Source organism: Schistocerca gregaria, chromosome X, assembly GCF_023897955.1.
Source record: "Schistocerca gregaria isolate iqSchGreg1 chromosome X, iqSchGreg1.2, whole genome shotgun sequence".
Classification (NCBI taxonomy): Eukaryota; Metazoa; Arthropoda; class Insecta; order Orthoptera; family Acrididae; genus Schistocerca; species Schistocerca gregaria.
The window spans coordinates 451699296-451722291 of NC_064931.1; the positions used below are offsets into that span (position 1 = coordinate 451699296).

General features: G+C 42.8%; 1 protein-coding gene across 15 annotated transcripts in view; it reads left to right on the plus strand.

Moving 5' to 3' along the window:
- Nucleotides 1–22996, plus strand: part of LOC126297419 (single-stranded DNA-binding protein 3) — a 325367-nt gene that overhangs the window by 65467 nt on the left and 236904 nt on the right. For all 15 annotated transcript variants that reach the window (XM_049988215.1, XM_049988217.1, XM_049988220.1 and 12 more), the window contains exons 2-3: nt 790–862; nt 12576–12637. In XM_049988215.1, the coding sequence (XP_049844172.1) occupies nt 790–862; nt 12576–12637 (135 nt within the window). The remainder of the gene's footprint in view (nt 1–789; nt 863–12575; nt 12638–22996) is intronic.

Below are 22996 nucleotides of genomic sequence, written 5' to 3' on the forward strand. Positions count from 1 at the left end.
AACGAATTCACGGTGTTCTTATTTCAATTTCCAGGAGTGTATTTTCTTCTTCAGTTACTTTCATTTTAATCAGTCGAGGCCCTTGACATTCAGTCCGTTAGGGTTGAAGTATTTATTATACATAATGTTTGTCTGTTATTTAGAAATCTGCAACATAACATCTTATTTCGGGTTCTTGTAGCTTTAATGTGAAGGTTATGGTTTTTATGGTGGTGCATATTCCTATGAAATTTGAACTAGCGATTCTGCACTCTCCACGAAGACTTGGAAATAGAGATGTAGCGGAACGGAGAAGTAGGTTCCTTGATGTTTACTAAGTTATTTCCTTCCCCCTTCTTCCTTCAGGACAACATTATCAGGACTTAATACCCCGTTTGATTTCTTTTGCATGAAAGATATTACATGTTCTCACAAAAAGCCCTAAAACATTAGGCAGTACAAGGAGCTAGAGCCAATGTATTAGACATATTTCAGGTACCTTAACCTCTCCGCCTTTTCCATTACCAAAACTGAGGAAACGTTACAGGTCTTTAAAAACTGTGATGCTTGATGTGCAACTAGAAAGTTTGTGAAGGCTGTACCAAATCATTAGTCATAAGCTCTCACTTTGAATTATAGGATAGAAAGCAGTGTCAGTCCTGTTGCGTAAGGATACACAGATGGTAATTTTCGTTTTATCACATAACGTTCTGCAATTTTGGAAGATATGCCCGCCAGTAATTGTTCAAAACTGCAGCATGTCATTGTTTTGGTGTTCCGCTGTAGTAATGTTTTCCTTTTGTTTTGCAGGTTAGCTCTTTACGTGTACGAGTATCTGCTTCATGTTGGTGCGCAGAAGGCGGCTCAAACGTTTCTGTCAGAGGTAAGACATTTTCAACGTTTCTATCACTGAAGTTCTGACTGTAACAGCTATTCGTAATAATCTTACGGCCAAATGGAATATAATCAAATTGTATCGTATAAGAATATTATTGCACATAGTGCCTGGTTCGTCTCATACTTCCACGTATCGTCGCAATCATCAGAATGTTGGGACACAAATGCAAACATTTTGTCAGTTTGCATGGAAAATTGTAGTTGGCGTTCTACTCTTTCATTATCTTATAGCACCTCCAGAGTCAAATAGCAGTGCGGGTAGTGTGTGGAATTATGTGTGTAAATATCGCAATGAATTGTCAAAATAGTGAAGTCCCTAGCATTTATAGAGGAAATCAATGGCTTGACTATAGGAAGCAGGCTCAAATAGATGGTGGTTACAGTAGTACGGAGGCTCACACAGCGGGGGGAGCTAGATCAAACCAGTCTCCGGACAATGGAAGACAGAAGCGATGGCGGCGGCGATGACGACGACGAAAACAAACAGCAACAACCACTCCTAAACAGACGTTTATTCACGGGCCCGTTAAGGCACGTACAGTAACTTGAGGCTCATGGACATGACGAACTAGACAGTGCCAGGCATCAGAGTCTGTACGGAGATAACTTCACTTCAGAGTTGGGACGGAATTCAACCATTTGAAGACCTGTTCTTGACTCCTAGCATGCCTTGATGCAGCTATCGGCAAAGAAGTTTTATAGGCTATAGACAGTCAGAACAGATATAGCCATGGATTGATATGAACTTTACAGTTCACTGGTGCCCTTTGCCAATAACGTGGCAAAAATGAACCAATACAATTTCACAATAAGCAAGAGATCACTATAGGACATTAACGCTAGTCTTTCCGCTCAACTCAAAACAAACTTCGGAGTGAATTTCACACAAGAGATCCGCACACTCATGTCCAGTGGCAGTCTGTAAACACAAAAGTAGTGGTTCATGCAAGACAGCTTTCGTCGTGTGGTCAAAAGAATAAAGTTCCTCTCCGTGTATACGACGCCGTGTTCCGGAAGTCTTCCGGGAGGATTGTGTGCAAAGATTGGTGCACGCCGGAAGATACTCTGCCATGTTTTACTTAAATGATGACCGGTTCTAATTCGAGCGCCTGATGTCGCAGATGTAAGAGCGAACAAGGCTGTTGTCCCGTCGTTGTCTGCCGGTCGCCGTCTGGCGGGGCTTGCTACGACGACGACTGGGAAAAGTAAGGAGGATCAAGATTCGGTGACACATTCCGACATTTGCACACAGACCACAATATGGATTTAAACTTGGATTCTTTCAATGAAGACATGGAAATAAAAGCTTCTGCTCCAGCTAGTGGAAGAAAACCACCGGCAGTGACCACAGCAACTGGAGTACAACGTTCTTAGACGGCTAGCGACGGAGCTTCCGTAAGGCCACTACGGAAAAAAAGGCCAATCCAGTGGAGACAACAAACACTTTCGTTGCTGTAGATGACTGAAGCACCAGCAAAAGAAGCAAGTTGTAAACAACAAAAACCACCTAGTGCTGGACAGAACCTGCCACCAGTTGTACTGAGTTTCCAGAAGAATACATAATCTTGTACAACAGGGTAAGCCATCTGTAAGTCGGACTTAACAGCAAAACACTGGAGGGGACAGCCTGAACCTTAGGCTTACCACTGGGACGGACTGTGTTGTTATGAACATGGTTGGGACGATGAATATACGATGTTTAATGTTCCCATTCTTAAAACACAAGATGTGAAAAGTTGAAGAAGACATCGGATTTGTCACTACCAAAGTGTAGAGAATGACGATGCGTGGCTCGAACGGAAGATTCCACTGATGGCTTTCCTCCTCAGTGACAACAGAACACAGTAGACAGTGCACGTAGGGACAAACCAGCGAAATATGCACTTTAACAAATCTATCCCACAAGCTGCAGAGGATGCTAGATTCACAGAAACACACGCTGTGGCCAGTGAGAACTCAAACCACTAACGCAGAAGATGGCACCAGGCGAGGACCTTCAGAAGAAACCAGTCGAGAATAGACCAAACTGCATCTGCCAGACCTACCTCACCTGTGCATCAGCCAGCGCAGCAGCATGTCCTCACCATGAGGGACAATCTTCACTTCACAGATATACAGGAACAGCTTGTGCATCAGCCACCATCACCACAAGCACGCCTGCAGAAGCTCCTGTAAAACCAGCAGAGCTTGCACCACCATCTGTAAACCAGCTTCAAGCATGCAAATCCACTGCTTACCAGCCAGCAACAGAAATTTGCCGCCCTCCTCAGGACATCTGAACAATGAACGAAGTGCTATAAGCTGTAGCATCAGATTAGAATGTCTGTCTAGTCATCAAAACCAATCTGAAGCCTGAGCTAACAGTAAATATTGTCAACTATGCACATTACAGGAATAACAGACTGACGCATACTGGAGGAACGTGTAAGAATTCATACTTAATCACAATATTACTTCAGCACAACTGATATTATAAAGGTCAGTTCTGTCGTAATAGAAACCACCCAATGGTAGTTACCTTTGTCGCAGTGTGTAGAGTGCCAAAGGGACATGTCACATTAAAGTGCCCTTCTGCAACTTCGAGGCAAGGTCTTTATTGCTGGAGACTTCAGCACCAAGAACCAGGAATGAAATTCCCACATCACTAACTTTGGTGTACAAAGACTACAGTGAGCTGCAAAGTGATGTCATGCTCAAGTGTTCAGGCCAGATGAATGTACTCACTCTGATAGTCATCTGGATATGCTTGACATAACCATTCTTAATAGCATCAACTGACTTCAAGACAACAACATTGTCCACAAATTCCCATCAGGACATCTTTCGGTGGCCTCCAGTTCGATGATGGAGCCTACCTTGACACCCACATCTTCACACCAGGAAGACAAACTGAAAGCACTTCTGAGAACATGTCTCCAGAAGTATTGCTGCAGTGCTAGTTGATAACACTAACTGGGAAGATGCAGTCAACAACCCAGTACTACTACTCCAGCTCTATGTCCTGTAGTAAACCTGCTCATCAGGAAATGAAATCGTCTAGGCAGGGAGTGGCATGAGACTCTTCACCCGGCCACCAAGTGGCACATGAATCTTCTGTAGCACCAACCGCTCTTATTAGAAGATGGGAAGAAAAGCTTGCATCCTGGAACCTGACACTCCATCTTGGGTCATAGTATGTTCACCAGACAGACTTCCACCATTTACCACACCCTGGTGACCAGCAGACACACAAGTAAACAAGGCAAATACTTTGGCAGAAGCCTTTGAGAGCAATGTTCAACCCCTCAATCAGCCTGTCAACCAGCAACATCTCTGTTTGATCAAAGACAGTGTATGAGACTTCTTTGCAGATGAGAAACAGAAGACATTGCTCCCATGACATAATGTGAGATGGCTTCCCACATATGTCTTCTACCGACAACCAAGGATGTGACGAAATTAATGGCCGAACTCTCAAGTAACTCCCTGAAGGAACTGTTGCTTGCCTTATGACACTCTTCAACATTATTATCTTGCAGAAGCAGTACATAGATGCATCGAAGCATGTTGTTGTTGTCACTGTATCTAACACGAGCAAAGACCAGTCAGAACCAGCTAGCTGAGAGTACCAATAAGTAAGCATGCTACCCACACTGAGTGTTGAGTCTAGGAATCCTGCATACTCTGTTCACTAGACAATCAACTCATTAATATGAGTTTTATTACAATGAGACAAGATACAATTACTTAACTTTGATAGATGTGTCACAAGCAAAGGGCGATGTACAAAAGTCTTCTTCAGAATAAATACAAGTCTGTGCTATGTAGAGAGTAATATTGATAGAGGTTATGATGCATGTGCTAACGAAGTGGCTAACATTGAATTTGCTATCAAAGTGGGCTCCACCAGTTGGGTGGGGCACTTATGTCCTCTTCAACTAGGGGCCACTGCTGTCGTGTTGTCGTCCTGGAGGCAGGTCTGCCAGTGTGAGATTGGCTGACCTCGTATCACAGCCATCTCTTCCCTATCATTACAAACAGGTGTCCCAACACTGGCTTTACACTGTCACACTGAGTAAAGTATCTGAGAAGATATTCTTTCTTGTTTTCACTGACCAGGCAGCTACAGCATGTAATGATTCTGCCCCATGAGCCTTCACCACACTCACTCAACAACTCAGCAGCTACCAATCAGTGAGATCTCAGTCTGATCAAAGACAGTGTATCAGTCATCCTTGCAATCGAGAACTTGGAAGAAGACATCGCTCCCATGACAGAATGTGATACTTGCTTTTGCCAACATGGAATACTTGGGTGGGATGTATGAAAAGTATTTGACAGTGTTTGGCACAGTGGCATGCTTTCAAGGTGTTAAGTTGTAAGTCTTCCTCACCTCCAACTAAGTATGTCATCATACCTTCATTGTACGTGTAAGGGATGGAGTGTCAACGCATAAGCATGCACGCACGCGCATGTGCGTGGTTGTCCTTGCCCCCATTCTGTACATTTCATACAATAGAAACCCCGCATCTCAGAGGGTCAGCAAAACAGTGTATGCTGCTGATACGGAGCTCACCACAAGTTTTTGGCCAGCTGTTGCACACGCAAGACTACAGAAAGCTTACCAGGACATAACAGGAGTAGGCTGCAGAATGGTGAATAGCTTTCCATGCTACGAAGAGCAAAGGTGGTGATCTTCATCAGAAGACACCAAACAGACGTCAACACCACTGACCTGTTCCACCAGCATATCCTATGTACTATCAACAAAAAATGTAGGGAGAGTCATCCTTGACTGGAAGCTCACATGACAGAATCACTTTGACATCCATAAGAGAACACTGTAACACATTAGAGCACTGTTTTTGCTCATCAACCAGAAGTCAACATGTGAGCAAAAAAATGGTTCAAATGGCTCTGAGCGCTATGGGACTTAACTGATGTGGTTATTAGTCCCCTAGAACTTAGAAATACTTAAACCTAACTAACCTAAGGACATCACACACATCCATGCCCGAGGAAGGGTTCGAACCTGCAATCATAGCAGTCGCACGATTCCGGACTGCGCGCCTAGAACTGCGATACCACTGCGGCCGCCCACGTGAGCATCAGACCCATAATGAATTAAGAGATGATGCACTTTGGAAGGCAGGAGCAAATCCAAAACAGAGAAACTGCACACAGGTAACAGTACCACAAAGAGAAGTCCAATCCATATACACGTAAAGACATAAAAACAACACAGCTGTAGGCAAAGCCGCAAGATTAACACTGCTACACAAACAACCCTGGTTCCACCAGGTTGAGAAGAAGTGGACGACAACTTTATCGATGAGTTCTTGGAGTGGTGTTACTGGCTGCTAGAATATCAAATGTTTGCATTTGTCTGTCATCTTAATAGGGATCGAAAGCATTACGTGCTCTGTCACCAAAAATGACAGCTCCTGCATTCTCTGTACTGAAAGCATTTGCACGAAGAACATGGAGTAGTCACAGGCCTGGCCTGGCCTGCAAACTCACAGGACTTCAACTCAGCTGAAAATATCTGAAATTATGCACAAAACATCAGAAATGGCATCAATGCAGACTGGTCAAACTGCCTACTTACTGTGGGACAAGTGTCTATTAGACTTGTGAAGGTGTTAGTAGTGAACACTGAATGAAGAAGAGTATTTTGGCTAGTTAATTTGTTTACAGATTGTCCGTGGCTTGTGCAGAGCGAATTGTTGGTGGATAAAGGAGTGTTAAATGTGTGTCTGCCAACTGTGTCGCCATGGCTCTCTGTGATGGTTGCAGTATAGGGTTTTGTTTTTCTATTACTTTTGCTTGATGCAGATTTTTTTATCAGAGAAAATGCAATTAATCTAGACCATATTGTTTCTTAGTAAGTTTTTTGATGCAAACAAGTTGAAATGATTCACCACTGTTCTTAAATGTAAACAATACAGATTTCCTTTTAAAGCTGTCAGTCTTCAATAATCTCTTGTTCTGCACCTTGTTGTATCTATAGTAAAGTTTAGGCTGAGGCCTCTGTATTAAATGTCATCATTCCTGTCATTTATCTCTGTAGGGGTGTAACAAATTTGTCACAATGAATTATACCTGAAATATCATAAGCAACAATAGATAATTTGTCACTGCAGATACAAAGTGGGTGCTTTAGTTATGCTGATAACATGTGTTAGGCTTGTGTGTATTTCTGTTACATTCATTGATCTGTGGAAATAGTTGTAGAAATACTTACCTTATGATAGATACTCCGCACACAAATCTTCGGAAAAATTCACTACTATTCCTTCAATTTTTCATGCACATATATTAAACCTCCTAATACACCTAAATCTAAATGAATACCCTGCAAACCACTGTACAGTGCAAAGTTAAGGCTAAGTCATACCAGAACTAAAAATTTTCCTTCTGTTATGTCCTGTTGAAACTGCAATCGTACAGCATAACTGTGATTTCTTTGATTGTTATGGGAGACTGGTGTGTAACTAAAACATATGAAATATTAGTTCACTTTATTTACTTAACTTAATAAAATCCATTTCCAAAGCAATGTGTTGAATATTTGCAACTGTCTTTGAATATTAAAGCAGCACTTGATGTCCACATTTACTTAACTCTTCTCCGGAAGTGCAGAGTTTAGAGTGACAGTTCAATCAAAGACATCAATAACTTTAGTCCTAAATAGGTGAAGTCTTCTTGATCAGACATTACCATCTGGACTTAGCCTTCCTCTGCTTAGCTGTATATCGGCCTGTATTTGGTGGCACTGTGGAGCTGGGAGACAGGTTGTGGCTTCACCAGCAAGTCCCATTCATCGTTGCAGTATGCAGTGAGACATCACTCTTCTGTGGTATCGATGAGAGTTACAGATGTCGTTATGGCACTGTGATCTTCCACACCATCCTATTCTAATCCTGTACTGAGTTAGGTGAATTACCTCTTCCTCGTGGTCTCTGACAGATATGTTAGTGCCAGCATAATGGTTGAACAGTTATCTTAATGTACAAGTTCTCTAAATTTACCCAAAAGGGTTTTGTGAGAACTGTTTCATCTTTATTCCAAAGCTGCCCAATTAAGCTCTCAGAGCATTATGGTTACACTGTAGTATGAGCCATACTGAGCTGTTGGGATTATATAAGTGTGCCTCTGAATTTTTTTGGTGTGTGCTGACATACTTGCTTCAGATGGACACCAAACACTCCAACACTACTCAAGAATTGTCTGCACTAAAGCAATTTCTATTTGATGTGCCATGCTTCACCTAAATCCTTCCAACGAATTTGTCTTTCATTTGGCCTCCCTAATAGAGTTTTCACATGATTGTCCCTCTTCATAATGTTAGGTGATAATAGTAATATTAAGAAACAATATGAAGTATTAAAGGTGTTCACCACTAATCGTGTAATATTTAATATTACACTGCTCTTTCACTTTATTACAGACATTATGTAAAATTTACCCACAGTTGAGATCAGCTGCCAGACATTACATGAAGTGCAATTCTTGTGAGGGTCTTCCTGCAGTTCCATAGGATCATAAAGTGATAGCTCTTGCTATCCACTACTGCATCATTGGCAAACAAACTTACAGTGCTAGTGGTTCTGTGTGTTAAATGATTTACAGATATTGAAAATATTAGAACTAACAATATACTTTCTTTGGGACCACTCAATTGTATTTTATTCTCTGTGGAAGATTCACTGATCAGTATAATGTACTGGACTTGTTTAGTGAAATATTCCTCTAGCCAATCATATTTTTGTGAAGATACTTCATGCAATCGTATCCTGGTTACTAGATGAAGATTTTTAATGATGTGGTACTAAAATCTGAAGAGTAGAAACATATTTTTTTCACCTGTGTCTGTTGTTTTCAAGGCGACCTCCATGAATGGAGCAAGCTGTGTTGCACATAACTGATTTTCTAAATTTGTGCTAATTCTGAGATAAACTTGTTTTCCTTGAGCATAACAATTTTTGTGTGTACCCTATGTGATTAACAGTGCCTGGTCACCCATTTAGGGGACATTAATATGGTGTGTGCCTGCCCTTCACCTTTGATGGCTGAAAGTTTGCTGGGGACACAGGCAGTGAGGTGTCTAAATATCACTGGAGGAATGACCATCCATCCATGAATCCTTCAAGAGCCAAAACCAGAGAAGATAGTGATGTTGGACACTAGGACTAGGAGTAAAACTGACATTGACTCATCCCAAAGGTGTTCCATTGGGCTCAGGTTGGGGCTCTCGGCAGGCCAGTCTATTTCAGGAATATTACTGTCCACAAATAGCTGCCACACACACTGTTTTGACAGGGTGCATTGTCAGGCTGATACAGTCATCGTCTCTGAACTTTTACTTTACAGTACACAGTACACTCTTTTGTAAAAGGTGTTCATATCCTTCTGCATGTAGAGTTAACTCCCTACACATTCATTGTGCTAGTGGGACTGCTGGTAGCACTTTGGAACTCAAGTGTGATTCCTTCCATTAATTTATTGTGATTTTTTTTACAACACATTCTGCAATACTAGATGGCCCCTGTCCATCAGTACAAGACATCTGCATGGTCCTGGCTAAGCCGTGGTCATTCCTAAGAGTTTCCACCTCACAATCACGTCACTAACAGTAGACGTGGGCAATGTTAGAAGGGTTGACATGTCCCTGATGGATTTCGTAGCTAAGTGGCATTCAATGACTAGTCTACGTTTGAAGTCCCTGAGCTCTCCTGGCAGACCATTCTGCTGTTATTCCTTCTCTACTGATACTGAATGGTCAGTTCAGCATTACATTTGGGTGTCCGGATACCTTTGATCTGATAATGTGTCTGCTCTATAATCCAGCATCAGAATAATCAGTTACCAGAGTTGATTTAAAATTCTGTGCATCTGATCTATTGACCTTTTTGTGTACAGGAGTGACCTGGAGAAGTCTCCAGTCACACAGGAGTGCTCGCTGCTCAGGTGATTGTCTTTAACTGTGGGCTAGCAAAGGAGCTGGTTCCATGGAATATTGCACGTAACATCAAATCGGAATTCCTTCAAGTCAAAGTGACTTGCTCTCTTCATGTGTTAGGGGCAATCAAATGAAAACGAGACATACGGGAAAAAGGAAGGAAACTATTATTTCAAAATTAATTGCAATAACTGCTACTACATTTATCCCACAGTGAGACAAGACGGTGAATGCCTTTATAGAAAAATGTTTGCCGTTGCCTACGGAACCATGATTCTACCCAGGCAGGCACCTCTTAGTCCGAAGCAAACTGACGGTCACCCGTGTCTTTCTTCAGGGCTCCAACAATATGTTAAACGCAATAGGAGATATCGGGACTGTATGGAGGATGTGTAAGGGCTGTGCAGCGTAACTTCCGCAGCGTATTCGAGACAACCTTGACAACATATACGCGGGCATTATCCTGTAACAGAATGCCGTCCGTCAACATTCGTGGGCGGTTTGGATTTAATGACGCGCTTCTGTTTTTTCTAAGTGTTTCACAAAGTCAACGAGCAGCAGGGCCCTGCAATCTAAGAAAAAAGTCATCATGACTTTCTTCGAGCTGGCGTGCCTGTTATTTTGACTAAAAAGTTTCGTTGGGAAGCCCTTACACATCTCCCATGCAGTCCCGATCTCTCCCCATGTGCTTTCCATATTTCTGGAGGCCTGAAGAAAGACATCTGTGGTGTGATTTACCTGGCATCAAGAGGTGCACGCTTCAGTACAATCATGGTTCTGCAGACAACCGCAAACATTTTTCCGTGAAGGCACTGACCGTCTTGCCTCACAGCGGGACAAATTCAGTAAGTTATGGCGATTACTTTGAAATAATAAACAGTTCACATACTTCTTTGCCGTCTGTGTCGTATTCAGTTGACTTGCCCTAATAGTTCAATTATCATTGCCAGGGATGCTGATGCCGCCATAGCCAATTTGTAAGTGTCGGGCGGTGTAACATTGGTAGGTTAGCATGCCTATACTTTTAGTAAATACATTTTTTAATATGGAATTGAAAATTCCTGTTTTCTTTATGCTGTCCTCAGTTTCGACACTGGACGGATCCGTTAGAAATTGAATGGAAGGTTTGGATTTGTTCATTGACTTTACGAATGACAAGAACTTCCTAGCATTTTCTGGTAAATCTTTCCCCAGGATTTGACTTACAACTATTCTGTGCTTTACGCATAGCCCTTCTTAAAATTAACTTTTTTTGTTAGCATCCCTGCAGTCCCTCTCCTAGCGATAGTGTAGTAATCTTTGATTTCGCAATATTCAACGAATGTCACCAGTAACCCCAGGGCGAATGTTTGCCACCGTTTATGAACTTTCTTGGAATGTACTTACCAGACCGCAGTTCATATTGCCTTCAAACTTTAAGAACAACGTTTTCAGATGAACTGGGTGCTCTCACGTCGTCCTTGAAATAAATGTCTTCCATGGCAATCAGGAGTCAAATATGACTCTCAGAGAAAATCAGATTGCTCCAAACTTAGCGGTTTGTTCGGCTCGCCGGAACCGCGCGACTGCTACGGTCGCAGGTTCGAATCCTGCCTCGGGCATGGATGTGTGTGACGTCCTTAGGTTAGTTAGGTTTAAGAAGTTCTAAGTTCTGTGGGACTGATGACCACAGATGTTAAGTCCCATAGTGCTCCGAGCCATTTTGTTCGGCTCGTCAAGGGCAGGATACAAACATGCGGAAAAAACGTACTTTCCAGTCACGATTTTGTTCTAAAAATTGCTCATGCTGGGTTATGATGCAGCAGTCTGACCATAGATTCACTCCATAATCCATGATATATTGGACAGTGAGTTCACAGCTTTTAAACGGAGCAGACACTCTAAAGCACACGGTAGTAACGCAGTACTAAAAGGAATTTACAAATAGCATCTTGGAGCAATAATAGAGGAATTTAACGACAGTTAATTTGAAATTATGTGACAGAATATTCTTAATATGAATGGTACACAGGATTTCCCATAAAGAGCTACAGAAACTTCGGGAATGTTTCACGCTCTCTACCATATAAAATAAAATTTCGTAAACATTTAAAGGGAACATTAATACTATAGTGGTAATGGGGCGCTCAAGACTAGCAGCAATAGGAATCTACCCCCGTGGTATCACGAAACTGCGGAGAAGCAGGTCGATGTTCAGTCCAATCAAAGTGAGCATGGAAAAGAGCAACTGAATACATGGATGATTCCGCGTGTATTTAAAGCAAACCTGATGGGTAGAAACCCATCTACCAACTTTCGTGTATGTCGCATGTGTTGCGATTTTTTTTTTTTACGTCAGTCTATATAAAATGTAAAACTGCGATTCACCTTCGTGTTCTACATTCAGATTATACAATGTTGTTAAGATGAGCTTGACTTTCAAGTAAGTTTTAATAACGATATTTTTCCTAAACATTTAAATGTGCCTTCGTCAAGCCATGATAAAGAATTAGTGACCTACTGAATTACTTTAGCATTTTCAAAATTTGTAGGAGGATACGTAATACAGAATTGATGAACACTCAGTTCACACAACACATTTGCAGTGGCAGTGATAAGTGATGTATTTGTACGAGCGCAGTTGTGACTAGCGCAGCTGAGGCCGGGGCAGCACCCCTGCAGACAGCCAGCTGGCGAGGGACTGCGCGTCCGCAAAAATCAATACAGGTTTTGAGCGTGGGTTGGCGGCCCCTGCTAACGCTCTCTTCTTGTTTTCCAGATCCGATGGGAGAAAAACATAACGCTAGGCGAACCTCCTGGGTTTCTGCATTCGTGGTGGTGGTGAGTATACATTTCCTTATTAGTGGTAAGGTTTACGGCATTAAAAAGTGGGAGCATGGTTAAGAACTTCGCGGCAATTAAATGTCATGTTTCCAATAGGGTTAGCTCTTGTCAACGAGTACCGTGTTCTGAAACAATCGGCTACATACTTCGTGCTCCACTGGCACTGCAGTTAACAATGAGTGAAGAAGAGTTAAATGTGTAGCCAATTCCTATCCAATCTGGAAACCAAAGAGACCACGCTACTGGAAACATGAGGTTTGATACACATGCGAAGCAACATGCTGATAGTATTTACAATATAAATAAATGAATAAATAAGTAAATAAATGCTTCTGTGTATGGTCTGCGTTCTCTAAAACTGGAAGGGTCTATCCCAAACTAAAGAGTACGAAACATACTAGACTATGGATCATAGTTGTTTTCGCTGTAGTGCAGTTTTGCAAAGAACTGTAATAATGAAGCAAGTGCGTCATCATATCTTAGTCGTTTCACTAAAAGTTTCATCAGAAGCGATTCGGGTAATAATTGGATCCTAAAACATGGTCATTACATTTCGGGGTTGTTATATAGGAATGAGATTTTGAGTTTTAGAAGTCAATCCTATACAATAATAAATAACTCACAGAACTAGAAAGAAACGAAGTATACGTAGTCGCATTTTTATTAGATTTGTTGCGTTTCCGTCTCGTATAACAAAGTGTTAATGTTTCACAGGCTTTCTTAAAATCAGAAAGGAGGAAAAATGATTCAGAACGAACCAACAATAAAGATAAAGCATTTTCTGAAGATGTCTAGATAATATCAAACAATGGAAGCCCCTATTAATAGTGAACTCTATGAATGGGGTAGTGACGGTTTCATTTCTGTAGACTTAGAGCGCATAAAGTTGCCGTGACTCTTGACTCTGTGTACTGTTAAATACGGCATGAAACCAAAGTTGGTTTGAAGAGTCTTTGTGCTGTATGAGACGTGGTCCAGTTGAAAGCCGTATCCATTTCTTTACATGTATAACCATCGAACGAAGCTCGGAGTTGAACATGGGTTCCGAAATTTGTACGTTCATAAAATATGTTAGATACACCGTCCAACTTCGGCAACTAGTTTGTGTCGTCCAGTGACAATGCTGTCTTTCGAAAACCGTAGCAATTATTCGCGCTTTTAAATCATAGTTCGTCTTATATTAAGTAGGTAGCATTACTGCTTCTTATTTAATAATGACACTTTTAACATTATATATAATGTGGAAACAACAGCAGAGCAATGTTTGCAGTTTTCGGTTGTGAACAATCCTTCACGTGGAATACTAAGTCGTTCCTGTTTAGCAGGTAGTAACTAACTGAAAACTTACCCTAACTTTGCGGACTCATAAGCAATATCACAACTTCTGAAAATATTGTACAGACCATACGCTCGTTAGTTCTTGTAGAAGTGACTCATGAGTCTTGAGTTGATACTCAGGATACTGGAACAATCAGAATAGGGGGATTATAAGCTGGAGACCCCCTAGAGATTGTAAGTTAGCGACTGCTGCATTCATCGTGTCCAGAGGAATGAGATTTGGCCCTTCAGTAAAGCGTATGCATTAAGAGAGATGAAAAAATAAGATTCCCATCAAAAGCAAAGGATTATTCTAAAGACTTATCTGAAACTTTCAGGATTCGTAATATTTTACACGAGTTCAGAATAGTTTTCAGTGCAAAAAACAGAGGAAAGAACTGGCAGTTTTCTTCGAAAATACTGCCTCTGAAGCGCTAAGATATTCTCGCCCGAATGTTGACTAAGGCAGTGCGCATTGAGGCTACGCATTAAGAAAACAACAAAGATGGAACAACACTACCTGAAGTCTTTAAATTTTCTGAACAACTTGGGCTGTTTTTCATGCAAGCCCGTCATTAGTATGGACAGATAGCCCACGCAAGAAAGCGTTATCTCTGAGCTTATTTTATAAGCTATGCTGGAACATGCTCGCGCTTTTTAGTAGCCTTCTTATCGGTTGGTGCCGTAAACTTTATCTTATTTCAGATAAAAGTTCTGTGTCCGTGGAAATTTTTCAGGTGCCGGACTGCGCTTTCTTGTACAACAGTGGTTGCAAGCGTCTCGGAGAGTTGTGTTGTAATACTATAAACCTCCCACTGCGTTACTATTCCGAAGCGAGATGATGATAAAAATATTCAAACATGTCTGATCCTTCGAACATGCCATTTTTAAGTGAAAATTATTTTTCTGGTTGTGCCATCGTGATAAAGATCAGCAATGGCTTCCTGTAACATTCTAGTGCCTACCGACAGTTTCTGGTTGTATGAGTGTGTTGTAAGCGGAGTGTTATCAAAGCTTAATGAAGGTTTCAGGCCCTTGATCTTCTGAAAGTACACCTCTGTACCAACAACGATTCTGTGTTTTCTCTCACGACAATTGTATTATTTCATATCACAGCAAGCGCGGAAATTAAACTGTCCATGTATGGTCAACTGTTAACACTGAACATGGTTGCTCAAGGACTGTTTCCTTTGATGTTAAGCTCAAAGTGGATGCCATGAAAACTGAAGCATCGCTACTCTTGCTAACCAACTATAGTTTTCTACCCTTACCTATTCTTTAAGCAATTGAACTTCATTGTTGACGATAGAGGCGTCATATGCGAAGATCTATATACTCGTCAGCAGGCACACAGGGAGCTGGCAATCCGTTTGGATTGAGAAAGCGGAAATCAAATGATAATGCTATTAATAAATATATGCGCGTGATGGGCAGTCCCGTTGGGAAACACAAATGCTACAGTAGTGGGCATCGCGGGCGCCTCTGTAATCTTTGATGATGTGCGTTGCTCGCGCGGCAGAGAGACCGCCAAACCCGGAAACGCTTTTGCGATAGTCTGGAGGTGTACTGTTGAGCGACAAAATTGTCAGCTAAGGGTAATGATACGCTTTACCAAAAACTCTACACAAGGAAAAAAAGTATCGTAGAAATCTGGATGCGGGCTGGAGTCGGAGTTGTCAAATCCTGTGACACTACGGCCTCTAAGCCTTGCTGTAGGTAAATGTTGGAATGTAGTTGGCGACTGGAACAAATGGCATTTCCAAGGAAAGAGAAAGGGTTGCACAGGTATCTCGAGGAAGTTGTCCTGGATTCGTTGAGAGATGCGTGCGCTCTATGAGTGGCGATAGGTACGTGTGCTGTATGAATGCGGAATTCTTTGTATATCGTTGCAAAACAGGTATAACTGCGCCCATACAAAAATCTATTTAAACTGCGCCTTGTCTTCCTGAAGACTACAGTCTCGGCAACAATAGTACCGGTACATGTATTCTAATGTCAGAAGTATCAGAACAATATTCGCGTATAACTTCAGACTCGGTCGTTTCCGAGCCAGATTCACTTACCTCATATTCATACATTTACCTTTCTCCATCATCCCTTAAAGTCTGTAACTTCACCGCTGAGTCATCCTCTATATAACTTAGCGACTATTCCGTAATCCAGAACAGCTGCAGGTCAGTAACTTAAGGTTTCCAGGGGCAATAAAAATTAGATTTTCAATATTTTTCGTAGTTATAGAACGAATGTAAAAATTAAGACTGTTGTAATCTGCTCCTTAAGAGGTATGTTTCTGTGTTAAAAGTATAACATAATAAAACACGTATTATTGTTAGAAATTGTCTTGTCAGTCAGAACTTCATGACCACTAACCTACTATAGATATAAACTCGTCCTGGCGATAGCAGCATCACCTGGCGAGGAATGACTGCTAGTCACTCACGCACGGTGCATGTAGTATCAGTCAGCGTCTTTCCGTGTGTAGAATGGGGAGGCGCGTGATGTATTTGAGTTTGACAGAGGGCAGATTGTGATGGCCCGGAGGCTCAGCACGAGCATTTCGAAAACTGCACGACTTGTCGGGTGTTCGAGACGTGCTGTGGTGAGCGTCTTCACCATGTGGTGAAACCAAGGTAAAATCACGTCCAGACATCGTGGGGTTGGGCGGCCATCCCTCGTTGCAGATGTTGGACGTCGTAGGTTGGACAGACCGGTAAAATAGGACAGTCGGCAGACTGTTGAGAACAAACATCAGACTTTAATGCTGGGCAGAGTACAACTGTGTCTGAACACATGGTGCACCGAACACCCCTAACGCTTGGCCTCCGCAGCCGACGACCCATGCATGTGTCGATGTTGTCACTACGACTGGAATGAGCGCCTGACCGCCGGCACTGGAAGTTGGCGCAGGGGCAGGGCGTTGCAAGGTCTGATAAATCCCGATACCTTCATCATGCCGTTGGGAGAGCGCGAATCCGTCGTCTTGCAGGGGAACAGCTCCTTGACGCACTGCGGGTCGGAGACAAGCTGGCGGCGGCTCCGTTATGCTCTGGGAAACATTCACGTGGGCCTCCATGGGTCCAGTGGAGCTTGTGCAAGGTACCATAACGGCCAAAGAGTACCGTACACTGGTTGCAAACCACGTACACCCTTTCATGACGATCATGTTTCTCCACGGCAATGGTATTTTTTGCAAGATAATGCGCCATGTCACGAGGTCAGGAGTTGGAAGGAGTGAGTCGAGGTACACTGTGGAGAGCTTCTGTTGATACGCTGGCCCGATCTGAACCCGATCGAACCCACATGAGATGTAATTGCACGTGGCGTCAGAGCTCATCGCCCCCTCCCCTGAATTTACGGGAATTGGGTGACTTGTGTGAGCAGATGTGGTGCCAACTTCCTCCAGCGACCTACCAAGACCTCATTGCTTCCATGCCACGACGCGTCGCCGCTGTTATCTGTGCCAAAGGTGGACGTACGAGCTATTAGGTAGGTGGTCATGACGTTCTGGCCGATGAGTGTATTTGTTGCTGGACGTGAAACATCTGGTTTTCTGGCACTTACTTGTAAGAGTTCCAGCTGGTGAGAGATGGTTCGTCATAACTCCATTGGCGTTAGTTGGAAGCCCTGAGCAGATGCCAAGGCTGTGTTATTATCGGAGCGGGTTTTTGCTAGATGTGCGGCTGTGACAAAAATCGAAGAGAGAAAACGCTTCAGCTTCTAATATGTGACCTCTGTACGGCGAGTACTGGAGACACATCTGCAGATCGGCACTAATAGTGACCCGGATTGGTACATACATACATTGTAGCTAATAGCTGTGAAGCCGCACGCGCATTAACACATTAAAAACAGCGCGTCTTCTCTGGCACACCCGCTGTTGCCTGCGAATTAAAAATAAAATTTATTTCTGTTAAGTTTCATTATTATGACAAGAATCCAAAGAGATAGGTTAAAGATTATCTATTACAAAATGTGGTGTGACAAGGTTTGTGGGAAAACAGTTACTTCAGCCTACATTATCCTTGGGGATCAGTTATACAGGGTGGTGAGAAATACTCTGAAAAGCTTCTGAAGTTTTTTTAAAGGAGTTCATATTGCTTTCAGCTACTAGAATTTTATTTTGAAAAATAAAATTCTAAAGGCTTGAAGGCGAAATGAAGTCTTTTTAAGAAATTATAGAAGCTATGGACCCATTCTACAAGAAAATAATTGGCTTCTAACGGTGTTGTAGGATAGATAGTGCTGAGAAAGAATTGTTAGGGAGACAATTCGATACTTCGCGCCGTTTCCGAGTTAATTAGCACTTGAATTGGCCAGTCAGGCCGTTGCGCGCGCAAATTCGAGTAGCCCGCCAGATACAGCTGGAGTAAGTCGTTGTCGTAGCGCAGATAATAGCGCACGACACTGCTCAGGATCTGCTAGAGTTCAATAGTAGCTACCGTCCCATGTTCAGTTTTAGTGTATCGCTCTCCTTTGGTTTTAGGAAACCAAACTAATACGTTTGGTGTCACCTTCTCTGGCGAAGTTCCTGAATTTGCGCGCAGCCAGTTGGTTGGCTATGCTAATTAACTAGAGAACGGCGCTACGCATCGAATTTATAAGTTATTTCTCAGCACAACTTACCCTGCAACTCCCTTACAAGCTTTTCAGCCTGTTTCTGACCACCCTGTATACATCTGTACAATTGGAAACTAAACACCAGACAGGTTCCACATAAAATGTGAAATTTTCACAACTGAAAGCTGTCGTTAAATACAATGATTCAAACAATCTTCGTGTGGACGGAATCTGAAATACATGCTGCGTATGTAAGTACTGAGAAAATAACTATGTATGGCTTTGTGAAAGAGTTGTCTGATGTTTCGAGCATCGGATTGCAATACTAAACATTGCAGGCATGCCACTATATGAACACAATTCGTGTAGTTACCTGAATGTTAAATATTTTTATTGTGAGTCAGCGAAAGGCTTGGTAGCCCCCTCAAAGAAATTTCCAAAACATTCGAGGGTAAGTGTCAGAAAATCACTGTTGATAGTGATCAAAGGACGTGCACATTCTCGTTCTCTTTGCCTCTGACAGCAGCGACACACAGATACCGCACCAGCAGCCTCAGACGAGCAACCACTGCACATGGCGCAACGACCGTAAGATGACAAGGAATAAAGTTTGACGCAAGTGCCTGCTACGGCCACCTGGAACCATTTGCTGGAGCCTATGTTGCGAGCATGTGCTCCCCTTGCCACGGTTTCTTTTGCACCTCATTGCCGTACAGGCAGGTTCCAGTGGTGTAGTAAAAGACGAAACTAGAGGGATGCAGGGCCGAAGGCTTAAGAACAGCAGACCATGCCTTGTCAGTGATCGCCGCTTAGTGCAAGTGTGACGGCAAGAGCGGCAACTGTTGGATTGTGGTAAGCAACGACGCAAATGACCAGTTCTGATCGTGTCGTAGGGAGCCGTATTCTAACTTGACCTCTGGTGTCTGTTGAAGAAGCACTAGACGCCGCGACATAAACCCTGAACCTAACACAGTCTCTTCTTTTGCTGCCTGTAGAGCGTCATGAGGTAGGCTGTTGCATCTGGTCACCACACACTTCTCCCGTTACTAAAAACGCTCTCGAAGATGTCCAACTTCCTGGTGAGCATTATCATCAGACCTGTCCCTCATAGCACATGTGTAGACCATTAAGGACGGCGGGTGGGCTGTTCTGTATTATTGACTATTTTTGCTCACATTTTTTTGCCACAACAGTGTAAATACTCAGTGTGGAATAGTATTTTCCAAAATGATATCAAATGTATCTGCGACCGATTGCTCCCAGCTAGGTGGCGTGTTGGTAAGACTGGCCTTCTGCTTGGGGAGACCGGTATTAAATTTCGCACCCTGCCATCAAGACAGGTTTTTCGGTAGTTTTGTGTAATCTCTGAAGGGATACTGCCTGCTTGTAGGACTACGTCGTTGCTGAAAGATACTATACTAGGTGAACCCAAACTCTGTCATCAAAATTTCGTAAGTTGTTTCGCATAAGGGACCCGTTGTCTCCGATGGTGGTACTGTAATTCTGACTCAGTCGGTTTGTTACGCCATTTACCTTTGTTTCTGTGGAAATGTCTTGACAACTGTGAAGAAGACTGTAATATTCAAACACCAAAACGACGCATTGGAAACAATGAGTAAAGCAACAACCCGCTGATGCAAAGTAATGGGATGTTTGCCGTCGCTGGGTGAACAACTCGGTATGGTGTCGTCGTCCCGCTCTTTCACTGCATTTAGAGAACTCATACACGAGGTGCATACCAGGCAGCTATTCATCAGTAAACCTATCCATTCTGCTGTATATCAGTCTTAACATAAAACGGCTATTGCCGGATAAACAAACCCGACACAGAACCGAGCAGTGCTGAATGCAAGCTTGGTGTCATACAGTAATGCGGGTAGTACTGTTGTCTGCGGCCAAATACCGTGAGTAGTTAGAACATGTTTCCAAACAATGTACACAGCGCATACTGTCGAACTTGCACAGTTTGGCAGATATTTTCAGTCCAGTACAAGTGCAAAGATAAATACAGGTAATAAGTCAAAAGAAATAAAACGAATCAACAATGACTACGGTTTCTTTATAACAAAATACTCAGAAAATATATCGAATAACGTGTGTTCTCTGGAGTTCGGGTGACCCTGTTAAAGATAATGATATTGCTAAACAAAACAGTATATTCATCGACATAAGACACAATGATTGCTCTCATATACAGCGTACATCCTGTAAAAACGTGTAAAAACTTCAGTTGGAAAAATTGCTACGTCATTGGTTTCTTCCGCTTGTATATTAGGGTTACCACAGTATGCATGTACGCATACATCACTCTAATTTACGCTTTACTTTAAACCCCAATACGAGTGTTGAGAGAGCAGGCGTTCCACAATTATGTTTAAATTACTGTATTAAAACACTATCGTTGGGAAAGAATATAATTCAAGTGCACTTACAAAGCAAATGTGGTAGGTAGAAAATTAGAAAACTCGAGAAAGAATACATGCCTTGAATGGGTAGAGCTCATCAGTTACTCATTTGGCACAGAAAGTCAGATGAGGTAAATGGGTGTGTGTGTGTGTGTGTGTGTGTGTGTGTGTGTGTGTGTGTGTGTGTGTGTGTGTGTGTAGTCGCTTAGATTTAAAACATCACTAGGGAGGTTTATTTCACTGTTTTGACTGTATTTGAGGAAAGTTTTTCACATTTAGTTTCTGCATGTGCTATCCAAAGGTCCATTTTTTCATGAAACTCGTCATAGCAGGCATAAGTTATGACAGTTTCGTTTTTTCCTTGAAGTTCCTTGTTTAACTGATTTAGTTTAAGGGTCACATCAGTTACAAAAGCCACGTGCAACAACCTGCTCGTTCCCCGTGCTCCCCGCTCATCGGAACACCCGCTCCTAACGCGCCGTCAAGTTAAAAAAATTCGTCAGCATTAAAATCATCATGCTGGAGGGAAGACTGGTTGGTTGGTTGGTTGGCATAAGCGTTACAGGCGGTGAAATGCAGGTGGAGACGAGAGGCAGAGACACGTCAACAAAACGGTGTCTTTTAAACAGACTTCGGACACAGGTTTTGAAAGATCCACTGATAAAGCCATGTCGATCGACAGGTCGATCGCGATCGACGGGTTGAGCACCCCTGGTCTACAGTAAAGTTCTAAAATGCATGCTTCACCATTGGTTGCTGTTTGCGCACATTTGTCACCGTACTGCTCTGCTTGAAGGACTTGCCAATTTATCGCCTTCTACATACTTTTTGTTAGAAGAGCAGGCCAACTTCTGCTATTATTCTGTAGTAATTTTATGCTTATATTGATGTACAATATATTAAAATGTTGATTGAACAGAGACTGTGCGACATAGCCTCTCTCCTAGGTCTTACCTCCACTTGATATGTGGATGTGGAAGCATGTAACTCCAAAGAACTGTGGCATTAAAACCAGTATGTCGAGCTGAGGGATGAGACAACGATCAAGGATAACGACGTATGCAGCCGTTATTCATTGCACTGATGTTAAGTTCGCGATGTACTTTTTCCGTGGTTATACATAAACTGAGGTGACAAATCGTGGGATATCTCCTAATGTCAATTCGGACCTCAATTTGCCCGGCGTAGTGCAGCAAGTCGACGTGGCTGGACTCAGCAAGTCGTTGGAAGTCCCTTGCAGAAATGCTGAGCCATGCTGCCTCAAAAGGCGTACATAATTGCGAAGGTGTTGGCGGTGCAGGATTTTGGGCACGAGCTGACCTCTCTATTATGTCCCATAAACGTTCGATGGGATTGACGTCGGGCGATCTCGGTTTGTCATTTTCTCGAATTGAACAGAAAGTTCGTCAAACTATTCGCCAACAGTTGTAGTCCGGTGACATCGCGCATTGTCATCCTAAAAATTCCATCGTTGTTAGGGAACGTTAAGCCCATAAATAATGGCTGCAAGTGGTCTCCAAGTACCCTAACAAAACCAGACCCCAGTCAATTTCATGTAAATACAGCCAACACCGTTATGGAGCCACCAGCAGCTTGCGCAGTGCCTTGTTGGTAACCTGGGTCCATGGCTTCGTGGAGTCTGCGCCATACTCGAACCCTGCCATCAGATCGTACCAAATTATCGGGACTCATCTGACTAGAGCACGGCCGGTCGTCTACGGCCCAATCGATATGGACACGAGCCCAAGAAAGACGCTGCGGGCGACATCGTACTGTTAGCAAAGACACTCGCTTAGGTCGTCTGCAGTCATAGCCCATTAAAGCCAGATTTCGCCACACTGTGCTAACGAGTACGTTCGTCGTACGTCCCATATTGATTTCTGTGGTTATTTCAGACAGTGCTGCTTGTCTGTTAGCACTGACAACTCTACGCAAACGCCAGTTTTCTCTGTTGTTAAGTGAGGGCCTTCGGTCACGGCGTTATCGGTGGTGTGGAGTAACGCCTAAAATCCGGCATAGTCGTGATATGGGGATTTCGGAATACAGAATTTCCGAGGGATTTCCGATATGGAATGTC